This window comes from Pieris brassicae, chromosome 1, assembly GCF_905147105.1.
Source record: "Pieris brassicae chromosome 1, ilPieBrab1.1, whole genome shotgun sequence".
Classification (NCBI taxonomy): Eukaryota; Metazoa; Arthropoda; class Insecta; order Lepidoptera; family Pieridae; genus Pieris; species Pieris brassicae.
In genome coordinates this window covers 22,333,788-22,349,131 of record NC_059665.1, presented here as the reverse complement: position 1 = coordinate 22,349,131, position 15,344 = coordinate 22,333,788, and the positions used below count along the sequence as shown (strand labels likewise).

General features: G+C 33.1%; 1 protein-coding gene across 1 annotated transcript; it reads left to right on the top strand.

Annotated features, from left to right (window-relative positions):
- LOC123709078 lies at positions 1 to 15,340 on the top strand. Its single transcript, XM_045660190.1, has 5 exons — positions 1 to 88; positions 11,115 to 11,214; positions 12,681 to 12,839; positions 13,708 to 13,837; positions 14,695 to 15,340. The coding sequence occupies exons 1-5, from the start codon at positions 60 to 62 to the stop codon at positions 14,790 to 14,792; spliced, it is 516 nt and encodes a 171-aa protein (XP_045516146.1). The 5' UTR covers positions 1 to 59; the 3' UTR covers positions 14,793 to 15,340.
- Positions 15,341 to 15,344: the final 4 nt, after the last annotated feature.

The window sequence follows — 15,344 nt, the reverse complement described above, 5'->3', positions numbered from 1 at the left end:
GAAGAGTGAGAACCAAGTAGTTATTGTAAAACCGCGAGACGGTTAAGACGCATTTCACTATGTCGGCCACACTCCAAACAAGTTTAAAGTAAGTGCGAAAGCGAAAGTTGATTTGTGTTTTTATCGGATGCATGTCCTAATCTGTGATATTTTGATATCAACAATATTTTTTTAACTTTAATCTGTGCTGCACCGGGATGAGTATTATTCTTGTGATAACTTTTGTTATTTGCCAATTTGTATTTTAATTGATATTTAATTCGCGTCCTTTTTATATTTTGTGGTGTAAATCGTTATATTTATCTATATTCCTATGATGCCATAATCAAGAATTAGTCTGTGGTTTTCTTTAGTGACGTCTTTAGCAGGGAAGTGTTCAATTTACCGCGTAATTACCAACATAATCGCAGCATAAACTGTCGGTAATGTAAATAGATTTTTCAAAAAATTATCAAGTAATTTTACGTAAAAATAGTGACACTTTAACAATAATAACTTTTGCATTGATTTTGCAATGAAAATTTTACTCCTCTTTTTAGTTTACGTCCATACCGCAGACAAATATTATTTGCTGCTTAAATTCATTTAAATATATTTTTATGAAAAGTTAGACATCACATTAACAGAAGCATGGTTCAGTAATTATTAACATATTATAACTATTATTTAACTAATCAATCACGAAGTCTAACTACCAATTTCCCAAACAAGTAATATTGCTGCGAGTGTATTGTGTAAAACCACCAAGAAATCCTTAACGCGTAAATATGTAAAAAACTCTTGTAAAGGTTGTTACACTATATGTACTAGTTCCTTATTGTGTTAGAAATGTGAATCGAAATCCCTTAACATAGTGCAAGGACCTGGCTGGTTTGATAAATGATTCTTTATCAAACTAGGACCTTCCGTCACACATCATACATTGTATTATTTGTACTAGATATTTAGTCATGAGTTAATTGCAAATTTAATGTTAAATATAATCATTAAATATTGCCATATGTACTCCAGTTATAAATACAAGTCAGCATTTTTTTAATTAGATTATACGATTTAGACGTTTTCGATATTTACACGAATTAAATATTTTAGTATGTGTAAATACCAAGCTGTGCAAATGCTATTCTAATTTCTTATTGCGGAATAATTTTAATTCGAAATAGTTGATAATAACTGTAAAACGGCGTAACATTCCGATAACATTTTTTACATGCTTTGTAATTAACTTGAAATTTTATTTTCAAGGTTACATTACATGTATTATACAACATCATAAATATATATACATGTAATGTATTTTGATTTGTGATCGTCACGAACGTTAAAATTAGTCATAACTATAATCAAATTACTGCCATAACTTATAGACAAGTGAGAAACCGAAGCGAAGCAAAAAAAAAACAAGATTTATAAAAAAAATGATTTGATTAACCGAAATGAATTAACTAAAACTACAATGATATTTATTAACTATGGCTATCTATGAAGGATCTATATAAAACATTCTCTATAGTCATGAAATAGCTGGGTAAAAGTAAGAGTTACTTGAGAGTCGTTTATAAGTAAATAGATAGATTTAAAGAAACGCTCAGTAGCAGAAAAGTAATTCGTCCCTTGAAGTTCTTAGATTTGATTGTTTTTCATATTTTGAATTACGAGCGTGTCTCAGTTGATATATTTCATACAAAATATATTATTTGATTTATATAAAATTTCATACTTTATTTAAAGCTAAAATTTTAATTTTAATAATAATAGTAAAAAAATTATAAATTAATATATATTATATGTGGTTTTCATAGGTTTTTTTTAGCAAGAATCCAGTAGCGCTACAAACCCTGGTCTTGGCCATTTCTGTTTTGTGACCATCTGTTTTTTTCTTAATAGGCAAGTAGCCGATTAGCCTGTCTCTGAAACACGCCTTCGATTTAAAGCATCCCTAACGATATTTTCCTTAACCGTACGAATAAGTGTACGATTGACAGAATCCATATGTCCACAGCTGGGGGTCCAACCAACGACCTCAGCGATGATCGCACGCTTTAGCTACTACTAGACCAACACTACTAATTTATTCAAATATTTAACTTTCATAACGTACTTTGAAAATTGCAATGATAATAATTTCTAAATACAAGGTCGCAGTATTTCATACGAAAGTAATCTTATTGTTAGTTTGGTAGTAATAAAGAATTAGGTCCTAATTAAAAGTAATGAGTTAACCTTGCAAATTTCGTCATATATTCTAGTAATTATATTAATATATATTTTATTTGTTAATGCTGATTCCGCGACTTAGCGCGTTTCAATATTATTGTGCACTTCGACCATCAACTGTTCCAGTGACATTGATCTGAACATTTAGTGCGAACAATTTAATTCAAAGACTAATAGCTAGTCTTTTGTCTTTTTATGTCAAGTTCTATGAACGCTGTGATGAAAAGAAACATGATTAGAACGGTGCAATTACGTCCTATAACTCAACTCCGCATACGGACTCGTCTGTCTGCCATATGCCTACAGCGAATCGTATCCTATTTCGGCCATATAATGCGCAGAGGCGATGAGAACTTGAACAGTCTGATCGTGGTTGGTAACACAAAGGCAAAACATCACGTGGCCGTTCACAAACTAGATGTACCGATCAAGTGAAAAACTCATCGTTCTCAATACTGTACACTGTCATAAGAGAGGCGCTGGACAGAAACTGGTGAAAACAGATAGACGCATCTAGTTTCTTCTAGATGCTTCGTTGCTGTCCACGAAGCTCAGACATGAGCTGATTACAGAGAGGGAGAGGTCCTATTAACTAAACTAAATAAAAGGCTCTAAATCTTCGAGTTAAAGTGTGTGTATACAAATTTAAGATATATTTTGTCTATTCATTAATTCCAATACATTTATTCTAGATATACACCGTACTGATTAATTTTAAGTATATGTTTAAAATTTCCACGAATTGTGTGATGTCATATAGTAAATATGTTTACGTTGCCTCGATTATATATCTCTATATAGTTTATTATGTTTCATACGCGTTTTAGAATTCTGTTTTATGATCGGAAAACAAGTTTATCTCATCACCGGAAATCAAAGCTGGGTTGTTATCTGAGTTAGTACGAAGCCATGACAGGATAAAAACCTTATTTTACATACGATCCCTAATAGCTTAGACCCGAGATAATGCCTGGTCACGGGCGACAACTCCTCCAGAACTATCCTCATGATATTTATAGGCGAGTCGGACCCTACGCTGGCCGGCGGCAAGCGTCACCTGTGTTCAGGGACGGATCTGCTAAAGGGCTTTTTGGGCTGCAGCCCAGGGCTCCGTGGATACAGAGGGTACCACAGTCCCCACTGAAAACACTAGGCGATATTTAGAACTAAAAAAATCTATTTTTTTAAATTCCAATCATAAGATTGGATGATCCCTGAGATCGATTAACTTAAATGCGATGCGCGTATATCGAACGGAACGGGGAATTCCCCATCGCTTGTTTTTTGCTGGTTATTTTTTCGCGTATGCGTCTTCTACATCCGTAATAGCCAGAGCCCAACAAATTCACGGCCATGCTTGTGTTAATCATTTAACTGACGTATTTGAAAATCTTGTGGCAGAATTTTTCCAGTTGCGATCTGTGATTGAGCAACATGTCGAATTGCCCTTCCCGGTATACATTCATGCCAGTCTCGTACCATTCAAAGTCGAACATTCACCCAGTAAGTCTAAGTTTGGTCGGTCCTTTCGAGGGATCTTCAGTCAGAGAAAAACATCTAGATCATAACAGTAGAGGACTCAAATATCGATGTTTTGATTCCAACAGTGGAAATTAAATGTTTATATTATTAATCGCGTTGAGTGATATTTTTGTTTAATTGGTAATGTTATTGGAGTTTCGAATTATTTGATGAAAATTTTGATATATTTTACAACAGTCTTCCTACTTACCGTAACTTTGTTTATTTTCTTAACGAGGTTTAAGTTTACATTAGGTTTTTAGATTTTTTATTATTATGGTTGTCTGTTTAAATTTTTCCCTTGCTAGCTTGCTTATGACCTAATATAATTGATGTGTGTAAAATTTGTGACGTTATATTATCTTATATAATTTTATGAATACACGTTTCAGATCTTATACTTATATATACATTACTTATCAATAAGTTTAATTTTTACTATTTTGTACACATCCACTGTAATGAAACTTCACTATTAATTCATGTTAATCTACATTTAAAAAATAATCATCAATCATCGGACATCGAGGCCAAACAAATTTCCATCCGTATAAAGTCGTCGTGCATAGTTGCACAGTAAGACAATAAGGCAGTTTTTGCAGCGCAACCCCACAAGTTGGAACCAGCTGCGCACTGATACTTCTAAACCCATTCGACTTAGGAACCTTGTAGACAAGAGCGTACCAATTCTTAAAAAGCCGGCAATGCACTTGCAAGGCATCTTCCTCGCTAGGAATTATTGCATTAAAAATAATATTTCACCAATTTAGTCATATCTCTAGACTCTAGAGTATTAACGCTCCTATCACTCCTTATCTATGCCGTGTAATGATGGAAATTTAGTAAATTTTGGAAATTAAAAAAGCTTTATCAGCTTATATGTGCTTTATTAGTGGGAAGCCTCCAGCTTTCTAAATCATGACATCGATACTTGTGTCTAATAAATATGTAGGAAACTTTTGTTTATTATCGTAATCTTTTTATTCTATTATGACGAGTATAATAAACTCGTTTACTAAATCAAATAAAATTAAGATAGATTCCATTACCATTACCAGCAAAATAATAATAATAAATTATGCCAAAGACTACAGATTTAATCTTTGGACATCTGCAGTGGAATTTCATTGCGGTTTTAATGCAGACAAATTGTGCACAAAATTACACACATCGTTGGAGCTATCATTCACTAAATTACTAGGAAACTTGCAAGGTTATTTCCCTTCTGCCTTGTTTAACCTACTAACGAGACATATTAAGTCATTATCGCTTTTGTCCGAGTAAACAAATCGGTTATTAAAATTCATAAGGTCAACCTTTGTCCGAGGTCGTAGGTTCAAACTCTAGCTGTGCACTTATTTTCTATATTATGTACTCGCTTGTACGGTAAAACAAAACATGGTAAGAAAACCGGCATGATTAAGACTCAAGTCGACAGCGCGTGTTACGCGCAATTCTGTTCATCTACTATCAAAAAAATGATACGCAACTTGACATGTTTATATATTATTGTCTTTATTCGTTTTAGTTTTTATATATTATTTGTTTTATTCGCTTTGCCAGAATCTGTCCTTAGAGTGGTTGCATAACAGAGATTACATGAAGACAAGCGCGTTCCTCAAACTAAAACGAAGTGTGAGCCAGCAAAAGTGACTGATTAAGTTGTTGGCTTAGCTCAGTATTTTTTTACTTCAAATAACCGACTGCCACCAAGCCATTGTACTCCATAAAGCGTATTCGTAAACTACTTACGTATTTACATGGATATATAAATATATTTCTATAAACCATGAAAACAATTATTTACATCTTTAAACCGTATGTGGCATCGTAAATACGTACAAATATATATAAACTCTATACAGTAACGCATGAAAATGAGTTAAGAAAAAACTATTACTATATTTTAAGGCTTCATGGATTCATCTATTAAATTCAAAAAATCTAAAATTAAACATCATTTATTCATATAGGTAACACAATGTACACTTAACGTTATAAAGAAACATATATTCTCAAATCAAGGGCGTAGAACGGAAGAGAAGAACTGGCAACAAACTCTCCGCCACTCTTTTAAATCGCCAAGTTTTTGTTTTACACAAAATTTGTAAGGCAAAGATGACATCTTAAGTAATTTATATGATAAATTAAAAACAAAGATTTGTCCTCTATCAGCAGGAGGCATGGTGAAATAGGAGCACATTCAGGAATACGCTCTCGTGGGAAAAACACGCAACATGCAATACTATCTTTGATTACTTTGATCTCTGTGAGCTACCCTTAAAGGTTAAAGGATGGTGGACTTAGTTTCTGCACTTAGACTCAGGCTAGGTCTCTGTACGTTGTTTAGCGATAGCCTCGCATTCCAGAACTACGTGGGTGACTGATTCCTCTGCGCTGAAACAGCCTCTGCACAAAGAGCTGTCTGTCGCGCCTAGCCAAAAATAATTTTATCAAGGAGACACCTTGAAGAGAGATTGAAATGTTTTTTTTTTTTCAAAAATTTATGAAAATAGATATTCTTCAGTTAGATGTGGGTAGCCAATAATTTGTTGCCTACCACCATTTTGAATGTTCGTTATTCCTGTTTGTCTAACTAACGTTTGTGAGTCGACGTTCCTCATTCCACAACTGCCGCGCAACGCCACAATGTGAATACAGCTGCCCACTGAAGTATTTCCGAACCAATTCGGCTTAGGGTAGTTCAAGAAAAGAGCGTACCAATTCTTAAAAGGCCGGCAACGCCCTAACGAGTTTCTGGCAATTCCATGGGTATCATTTTACTGTTACAAAAAAAAACCGATCTTTGAACATGTATTTCAAAATTAATTGAATTTCAAAGTCAAATATAAACAGCTCACTAAGATTATGTAGTACGTTTTTGTTATCACAATAGGGACTGTTAATTTTACATAACATTCTACATGTACGAGTTGTACCGTCCCATAATCACTTGTCACATGGCCTTATGTGCAGATTACAATAGAAATACACACTCATGCTAGATTATATAAGACTATAAAAATATGATGCTAAAATAGTTCAGAAACTTTGGTTTTATGGAATTTAATACAGATATTATACACGACAAATTATGCGAATTCATTTCAATAGAATTATAGCGAGTTCAAGAAAATAGCGTACAAATTTTTTAAAGACCGGCAACGCACTTTCAAGCCTTCCGGCAATGTCTTGGGTGATATCACTTAACTTTGTGAGCCCGTTTGCCCACTGTTATATATATAGCAGTAGTGTGTTCTATCTTGTTTTTACCCAACTAAAGCCCGCAAATGTATTTGATATTCCAATAAACAAAAATGCAAGCAAATTAAAAAAAAAACATAAACATATGTTTTAAATTCTAGTGGGATCAATCAATGAAGCAATAAAATGAAACTTGTTTGAAGAAGGCAACATTCAGAAACGTGATTTAACGCTAATACTGACGCCTAATGATGTATTACATTTTGAGCCGTAAAGTTATTGTTCTTCGTCGTGCCATTTCTGAATATGACTCTAACATTACACAGTATGAGAAACACCTAAAAGATTGAGTTATGTAAACAGTATAGAGTAGACAATATATAGACGCATCGTATATAGACAAATGCAAAAGATGTTAAATATAGAAAGAAAGAGTCTATAACAGTATATTAGAAACATTAATATAATCTATAATACAAGTGATGTAATGTGATCTTTGGATGGTCTGTAGTTGCATTGGCGCGTGATCAAGGTTACATTCAGGTCATCAAGTTGATGTTATGGTATGTCAGCGTGACCTCCTTGTGTGACTCTTCTTGGAATTGTGTTGAATCGTTTTATTATTGCCAGCACCTGGGATCTGAATCTTAGACCTCATGATATGCCTTATTTATTTTTTGTGTCCCACTGGGAGGTTCGGTACTCGCTTAAAGTATCTAAAATCTTTGAAGACAAAGTTAAAAAGCGTGTAATACAAACCTCTACACAAATAACGCACATGGTAACATATACAAAAAAGCTAAAGTGGAAATGGGCTGGTCACATTGCTCGCGTTTGTGATGACAGATGGGTCAAAAATACACTTACTTGGAGTGGCCCAGTGGGAAGAAAAAAAGAGAAGTTGCCCACCAGAAAGCTAGGAAGATAGAATAAAACTGATAGCGGGGAAGGATTGCAATTGGCGAGGATGAGAGACAAGTGAATTTGGAGGAGGCGTTCACTCCGTTGGAGGTCGAGTAAACGAGGATAATATAAAACATCATGGACTTAATTTAATCCTGATTATGTACTACCTACTCGAATAAAGGCTATTTATGTTTTATTTTATGTAAAATCATTGACCATAGTTGTATAATCTTTCCTGTATCTCCGTAGCGTCCATACTTTGAACCAGCGCGTAACAATAATTATCTACTTCCGGTAATAATGTTAGGCTTTCCGTCAGAAACCGAAGCTCTGAGGCGTAACATTGCTTCATCGTTTACTCTTATGTCAGCGTGATGTAAAAAGTGTATAAGCAAGAGTACATCAAAACTTTAATAATTACAGAAATAAAAATATACTATACGAAACCAAAAACCCAGCTTAAGCAATATAAGCAGTGGTGAAGAGTGTTTAATATATTGATTACAGTGCTTTGCCTATCATTTGTGTTATCTGTACAACTTAGAAATCCAACAACTATTTTCGTGTACATACATTGCTTACATCAAGATTCACCTCATTGTTTCTGTTTATGACTCTGCCCCACCTGTAAAGGACAATAGTGAGCACGTTATTTTGAGGCCTCCTCCTCCACTCACTCCCTGTTGAGAAAATCTGCATCTATTACTGACAAACTTCAGTTTAGTGAAAAGCATCAAAAACATAGCCTAGCTTTTAGCATAATTGGCCGGTCCATCGTATGGACTACAACTGTCTTTCCTTCAATTTTCTTAGTTGATAAGTATACTCCATACGATTAACTAAATCTAAACTAAACGGGCTTAATGGACGTTATACCTACCTACAGGATATATTCAAATATCGTACCGTAAGTTGACAGAAATTAGACGAGATGGAGGAAATTCAGGCAACTACGATCTAGCATGACTCACTGCCAAATGACATATCGAGAACTGTACACTTCATCGGTCCAGGGGTATAGAAATGATTTAAGGCACAAATAGAACGCAAGTTATCATAAATACGAAAAATTCGATGGGTTTAATTTGATGATGCTAATACTCAGTTTATTTACGGAGTCATACCTCAGACTTGCGTTATGATTCCTGTATGTCGAAAGCGTGATGTATTTCTAATTTGTTGGATTACCACACCAATAGGCGATTAGAAATATTCTGATTATTCATAATACGCACACCTGTATGCCATGTTCCTCAATTACCGTTGACTTTTGGTGCCGAGATGCTCTTAAACTTTATTTGTATTGAAATTCAAGGTTTGAAGTTCAAACGTAATTGAGGACATCAAATGAAGGTCAGGTGAAAGTGGCTGTTGCCGTTGAATCCGAATTGATTTTTACGATGCGTTAATATTTTTACTTTACAATTGTCGCCAGGTTTCTATGGAATGAGTACATTATTATGAAAATCAGCTTTCAAATTTCTATGTATAGATTGCTATTATTTACGTTTTACATATTTTATGTATTAGTATATTATAAAAAATATAACAATTGTCTATAATGATCTGACTCATAATGTATGTAACTTCTATGTAAAATTACTTTTAAGACAAATTTGCAGGCCATTATGTGTGGCAGAATTTGCGAACTTTGGATTGTACCACCATAACATTCTTGTTTATTATTATTATTAATGGTAATAACTGTAATCACTACAACGGATATGGTGTGAAATACTGTACCGAGAAAACTAAACAATTCTACGATCCTGTTATCAGCCGCCTCTATTTATAATTAACTGTAACTTGCTGATAAGATGAGTAACTATATTTATTTATACGAAGTTTGTTCCTCACTTAAACCAATCTATGGTCATTAATTAGAACCTCTAATTTTAATTGTGATAGCACTTGGACAGATTTTGAACTATAAAATCGTATAGTTGCAAAACTACTATAATTCTCCTCTAATTACGATATACTCAACACCAATCCCATTGTTACTACTAGATATTGATATATCAATCCATTTCTCATATAATACTTTTCAATAACCGATCGATGGATGAATAGTCAATCTGTTTTTGTAATCTTCTTCTTCCATATGAAAATGACCGATTGACGCTTCGCCGACAGATCGAACTTTGACTTTTATCATTATGATACCTGATACCTAGCACGTGTCTCGAGATTCCAGCTCAGTTGTGTTACCTACTTATTTCTATTAAAATATCCTCGATAATGTATATTTAAAGAGGCTAGGCAAATTCCCTTTCCGGAAATAATTATCGAGTCTTTTACATAATTTTTAAATTTACTTGCGACCTACTAGTTTTTCGTAGTTCATTTGGTCCTTGTTTGGATATCGGGGATCGGGCTTAGTCCACCTAGTTCCTCTGGCCTACTAACATGTAAAGATGTTCATCAAGAATTAATTGAAATTCAGTACACGTTTCTGTTGTTATAATATGGCTTTGTCATTATCGTAAAAGGATGGGTTGTTCCTGTGATAAGGTTCAAAAATTATCTATGTTTTAATGGAAAATTGTCTTCGTTTCCCTATCCTAATTCTATTTAAATAGAATAAATATTTATTATAGCAAACCCAGCTAACTTAAAGCATATTTCGATTTCTGAGAAATGTTAAGTAATGTCCATACGTAAAGAGGGTTCGAAGAGAAAAGTGTTCTATTAGAGTAAACTAAGAACGAGAAAAAACAGTCTGGATTTTAATGACTAAAATAATTGATGTATTTTATATTTATATTTTATCTGTAAACGTATAAAATTACGAAACTAGATAATTATCATAATTACTGATAATATTATAGTCAAAGTTTATTAAAGCTTTAAAACCAATTAATAAGAAAACGTATGTATACTTACGTACATGCGTTAGAAGTTATACATGTTCGCCTTTATTACGTTTGTAGAAAAAACGACACTAACAATAGAAAAAAGGTATTTAATACATTAACAGTTTTATTATAACGCATTATCTGGTTAAATGAAGTTTATTAAATTATCACACAATAATTATTTCAACTACACATTTCAACAACTTTAATTTTAAAATGTTGACTAACTTCAGGGTGACGCTGTGCGCGCGCATCGTAAAAATGTAGTACCCTCATATTTTTTCCCTGACACGCCAAAAGAAGTATAACTTCAATATATTGTATAACCAATAAAATTATTTGTCGCGTTAGACAGTTGAACTGACTACACATTTGTACGGTATTAAAAAAACATCTTTTATTTTTCAGAGAGAAAATCTGCGAGTCGGTGGAAATTCCAATCCTCACAAGATGCTGCTTCTGTTTTCCACTACGAAAGGGCCTGATAACCTTTGCATATTTCAACACAGTAAGTCAATTCAAAACAATTTTTGCTGATTGAGCTTAAGTGCTTCCGCTAAATAATATTTTTGGTGATTTACGTGAATAATATATATATATATATATATATATATATATATATATATATATATATATATATATATATATATATATAACTTAACATCACGTAACCCATTTTCTATATAAAAACGCTCTGAAGGCTGTTTGCTTCTTAATAGTTAATAATTTAAAGACAAACCTCAATTTTCTAGACACTTTATAAATGAAAAACTCTTATTATTAAGATATTTGGTTGTCAAACACGCATATCAAGGATGAACTGACCACTTTCTCGAAAGTGAAATTGTAGACGTGTGCGAATTCGTTTCTTCCATAGAAATGTGTTAATTATGCAATTCTCAGGAGGTCAATGTCGGCTACACATATGTATCTCTCAATATGTTTTATTATTATAATTAACTATAATAATAAATAATCGAACATAAGCTTTAATACTTTGAACTATTAAACAATAATAATTTACAAAGATATATTATAAATTAAAAATTAATAGCATTGAGCTAACATTATAAGTTGTCTATACCCTAGGAGTTTTATAATTAATCTATATGTATCATAATTTAATGTTAAGTCAAACAAAAACGGTATCAGATGGTCTGCCGAAGAGATGGAGACAACCCAACCATAGAACTGGTTACAAAAAAATTGTTTATAAATGATTTTCTTAACAATTATTTCATTAAAACGGTCAAAGAAGACCGTTCAGTATCGCGGTCATTTGTAAGGAAAGGCTCCTTCCGCTTGACCGTCCAACGAAGAGCGATTCGTCGGAAGTTAGTTGCTCGGTCTAATACCTGCGGGGAAGTCAATGCAGAATACAAAATACCATCCGTATCACCTCGACGTCCATCGTTGTAAAGGTTTCTTAAGGCAATTTCTCCCACGCAGCACCACTATGTGAAACCAGCTTAGGGTCCTCCAAGAAAAGAGCACAGTAAAAGAAAAAGAATTAGTACAATTCTTAAAAGGCTGGCAGCACGCTTGCGTGTTTCTGGCAATTCCATGGGTATCATTTTACTGTTACATTAAAAAAACGATCTTTGAACATGTATTTCAAAATTAATTGATTTTCAAAGTCAAATATATACAGCTCACTAACATTATGTAGTACGTTTTTGTTATCACAATAGGGACTGTTAATTTTACATAACATTCTTTCTACACGTACGAGTTGTACCGTCCCATAATCACTTGTCACATGGCCAGTGGCGGTATGACTTAACATCAGGTGAGCCTCCTGCCCGTTTGCCTCTTTTAACATATAAAGGTTTTTGTAAGCTCTTCGGAGTTATAAATAAACTGATAGAAATGAATGGCTTACAATCGATGGGAACTACTCAAAACTATCCACGACTCAAGCACCAACTCGACTGTTTAAACGATTAACTTAACAGTTAAATATGTAATTTTCAGATCCTGTCGATATTAGACGTAGCATTGCTATCATACATAGCGGTCAATCGTTCATCAGATCTGACAGGCGAATCGGAATACCCTCGACTCATTGGTGACACCACATTTTTGGTGCTGGAGATCATCATGTGTGTCATGTTCATCGCTGCATTACATATGGTAGGTACATATTTCAATTATCTAAATTTGATACAATAAAAACAACCAGTGGCAGTCAGCTGCCAATATAAGTATTTGGGAACCAATACGACTTAGTAGTCATTATGTTTATATCATACCAGCTGCCCCCGCGAACTTCGTTTCTCCTTAATGTGGTTTTAGTTAGCCTTAATACTGTGACACAAAAGAATAATTTCACTGTATTATCGTCACTATAATTTGAATTTGATTTACACTTCGGTCTAAGTAACACGTGGTTGGCTATGCTAACACCAAAAATTAAAAAAAGTAAAAATAATTAAATTTCACGGTATTTCCTTTACTACAAAATAAATTTAATTTATACGTTAGCCTTAGTAACACGTGGTATTCATGATATTAAATTGTAGCTTATATGACACGTTTGTCAGGTTACCATAGCAGTGCCATCTATTGATTACTTACTCAATCCAGTCGAAAAGTATCGACATCTGTTAGAATCTTTAGGAGTTAACAGATAATTGTGACAGTCAAGTAATTATAGACAAATAATTTGCAATAAAATAAAATTGCGACTATAATTAAAGATCTAAGCTATCCTATCTCTTAAGTTGGACCAGACTGCTTACGGTGTGCCAATTTAATTTAAAATCGGTTAAGTAGTTTAGGAGTCCATCACGGACAAACATCGTGACAGGAGATTTATATATATTGTATATATAATAAGATAAGATGTCAGTATTATGCACATTATTAAGTTACTTATCCCATAAAAAAGCAACCAAACACAAAAAACCACGCATAAGGGCTGAACTAATAACCACCTCTTTGCAGTCGGTTTTCCATAAATTCCTAAGGACTTCCAATCATAAATACAATTTTATTACAGAAACATGTGCTATTCATGAAAGTGTACCTCTACTTCGAGATTGTGTTCTCCATCGTCGGCTTTATCTATAGTCTGGTCTTCCTGGGTGAGGAGACGGCCAGCGAGCTCTTCCTAATATTATTCCAACTAAGTAAGTATTTTACTTTTTCCAGCTGACTGCTTCATAGTTATTTCTTGACCGGCCAGAGAGAAGGTCCAGAAATGAGTTTAGCACGGACTATGTCCCTCTGTATGTCAAAAATCCATATATCAATATTCTTGACCTACAGGACTCAGCAGGTCGGTATAGCTCGTAATTTGTCTTTTTCTTATGAATAGTACACACAATGATAATCTTTATACCTCCTTATTACGGCCAAATTCTATAGCATAAATTTCGTTAAGCGTTAAGCTGGTACAGTTAACTTGTGATACAGAAAATGGAGCGGTATCTATAAAAAAAATTACTTTGACTTTAAAGCAAAAAAAATCTATATTATTTGATTTTCGTCTTTATGTTCAATCATAAAATAAACATTAGGACAAATGAGACTTATGTAACCACAATGATGCTACCGGTAAGATTCGTTTCTGAATCATCATTGAACAGCATTTCTGAACCTCACCCTCAGTATATTGTCCACTGAGTATATGCAACCTCTCGTCCTTAGTAGCTGGGGTCTGTTCCAGTCAGTGGTTAGACTAGGATAGGTTCCTCAGGTTTGAAAGTCTATCATGTATAAAACATTGATCATGCTTCATTTACCATTATATTCTATTATATTTAAACATTATATTCATTGCTTCGATAAAAATCTAAAAATATTTTTAACGTAAAGTAAAGTACTTATAATTCTCGTTTTAGTTGTAAAAGGTCCAAAATCCAAATATAATTAATATTTTTTTGTTATTACATTTTTGGTATTTTTATAAGCTGTTTGTTTCTTTTACGATATTTTTCATTGTAAATATAACCTTGTCATATTTTATACAATTGTTATTTTTTAGCGCTACAAATCTACTTGGTGATTCTCATATGGAGTTCAATAGTGAAGATGGAGCGAGACGATTCCGTAAAGTACACACGAGAAAGAGATAATGTCTAACCTTTAAATGTCGTAAGTTAATTCGACGTAAGTTCAGAACGTATTAGGGTAAAATTGTTATTCCTCATTTATATTACAACATAGCTAACAAAATCTATCTTCAACTGAAATATCTGTATTTTAAAATGTTAAAAATAATTTCTAATACAAGTTACCAGTAGCTAAATGTTGTATATGCACTACTAGTGAAATGGCATATTTATGACATATCACAGAATAAAGGAATTTAAAGTCTATGGAATAAAAAATAGTTATGGCCATAGATGATTGCTTTTACTTTTTATATACTAAAGGACAGTGAAAACTTTTTTCACTTTTATTTGTATTCTGGCCAGGTTACGCCACAATACTAGAATAATACGGGATTTGTGTTTTAAGAATCTATTTTATAGATTTTGCATGTGTTCCATGATCAAGATTCTAAAAACTAATATTAAATATAGAATAAACATTTATTTTCATATGCCAATATGGTATCCTTGTAAAATGTTTTATTTAAACAACATTTTTTAGTAAATACAGGAACATTAATTGTTATCTAAAATTAAGTGC

What these genes read in the sequence shown, in the direction of transcription:
- LOC123709078 (XM_045660190.1), top strand. Translation starts at nt 60, where the DNA reads ATGTCGGCCACACTCCAAACAAGTTTAAA. An exon ending in CCTTTGCATATTTCAACACA is followed by an intron (nt 11,215 to 12,680) that starts GTAAGTCAATTC and finishes TGTAATTTTCAG; the next exon opens with ATCCTGTCGATATTAGACGT. An exon ending in TCATCGCTGCATTACATATG is followed by an intron (nt 12,840 to 13,707) that starts GTAGGTACATAT and finishes ATTTTATTACAG; the next exon opens with AAACATGTGCTATTCATGAA.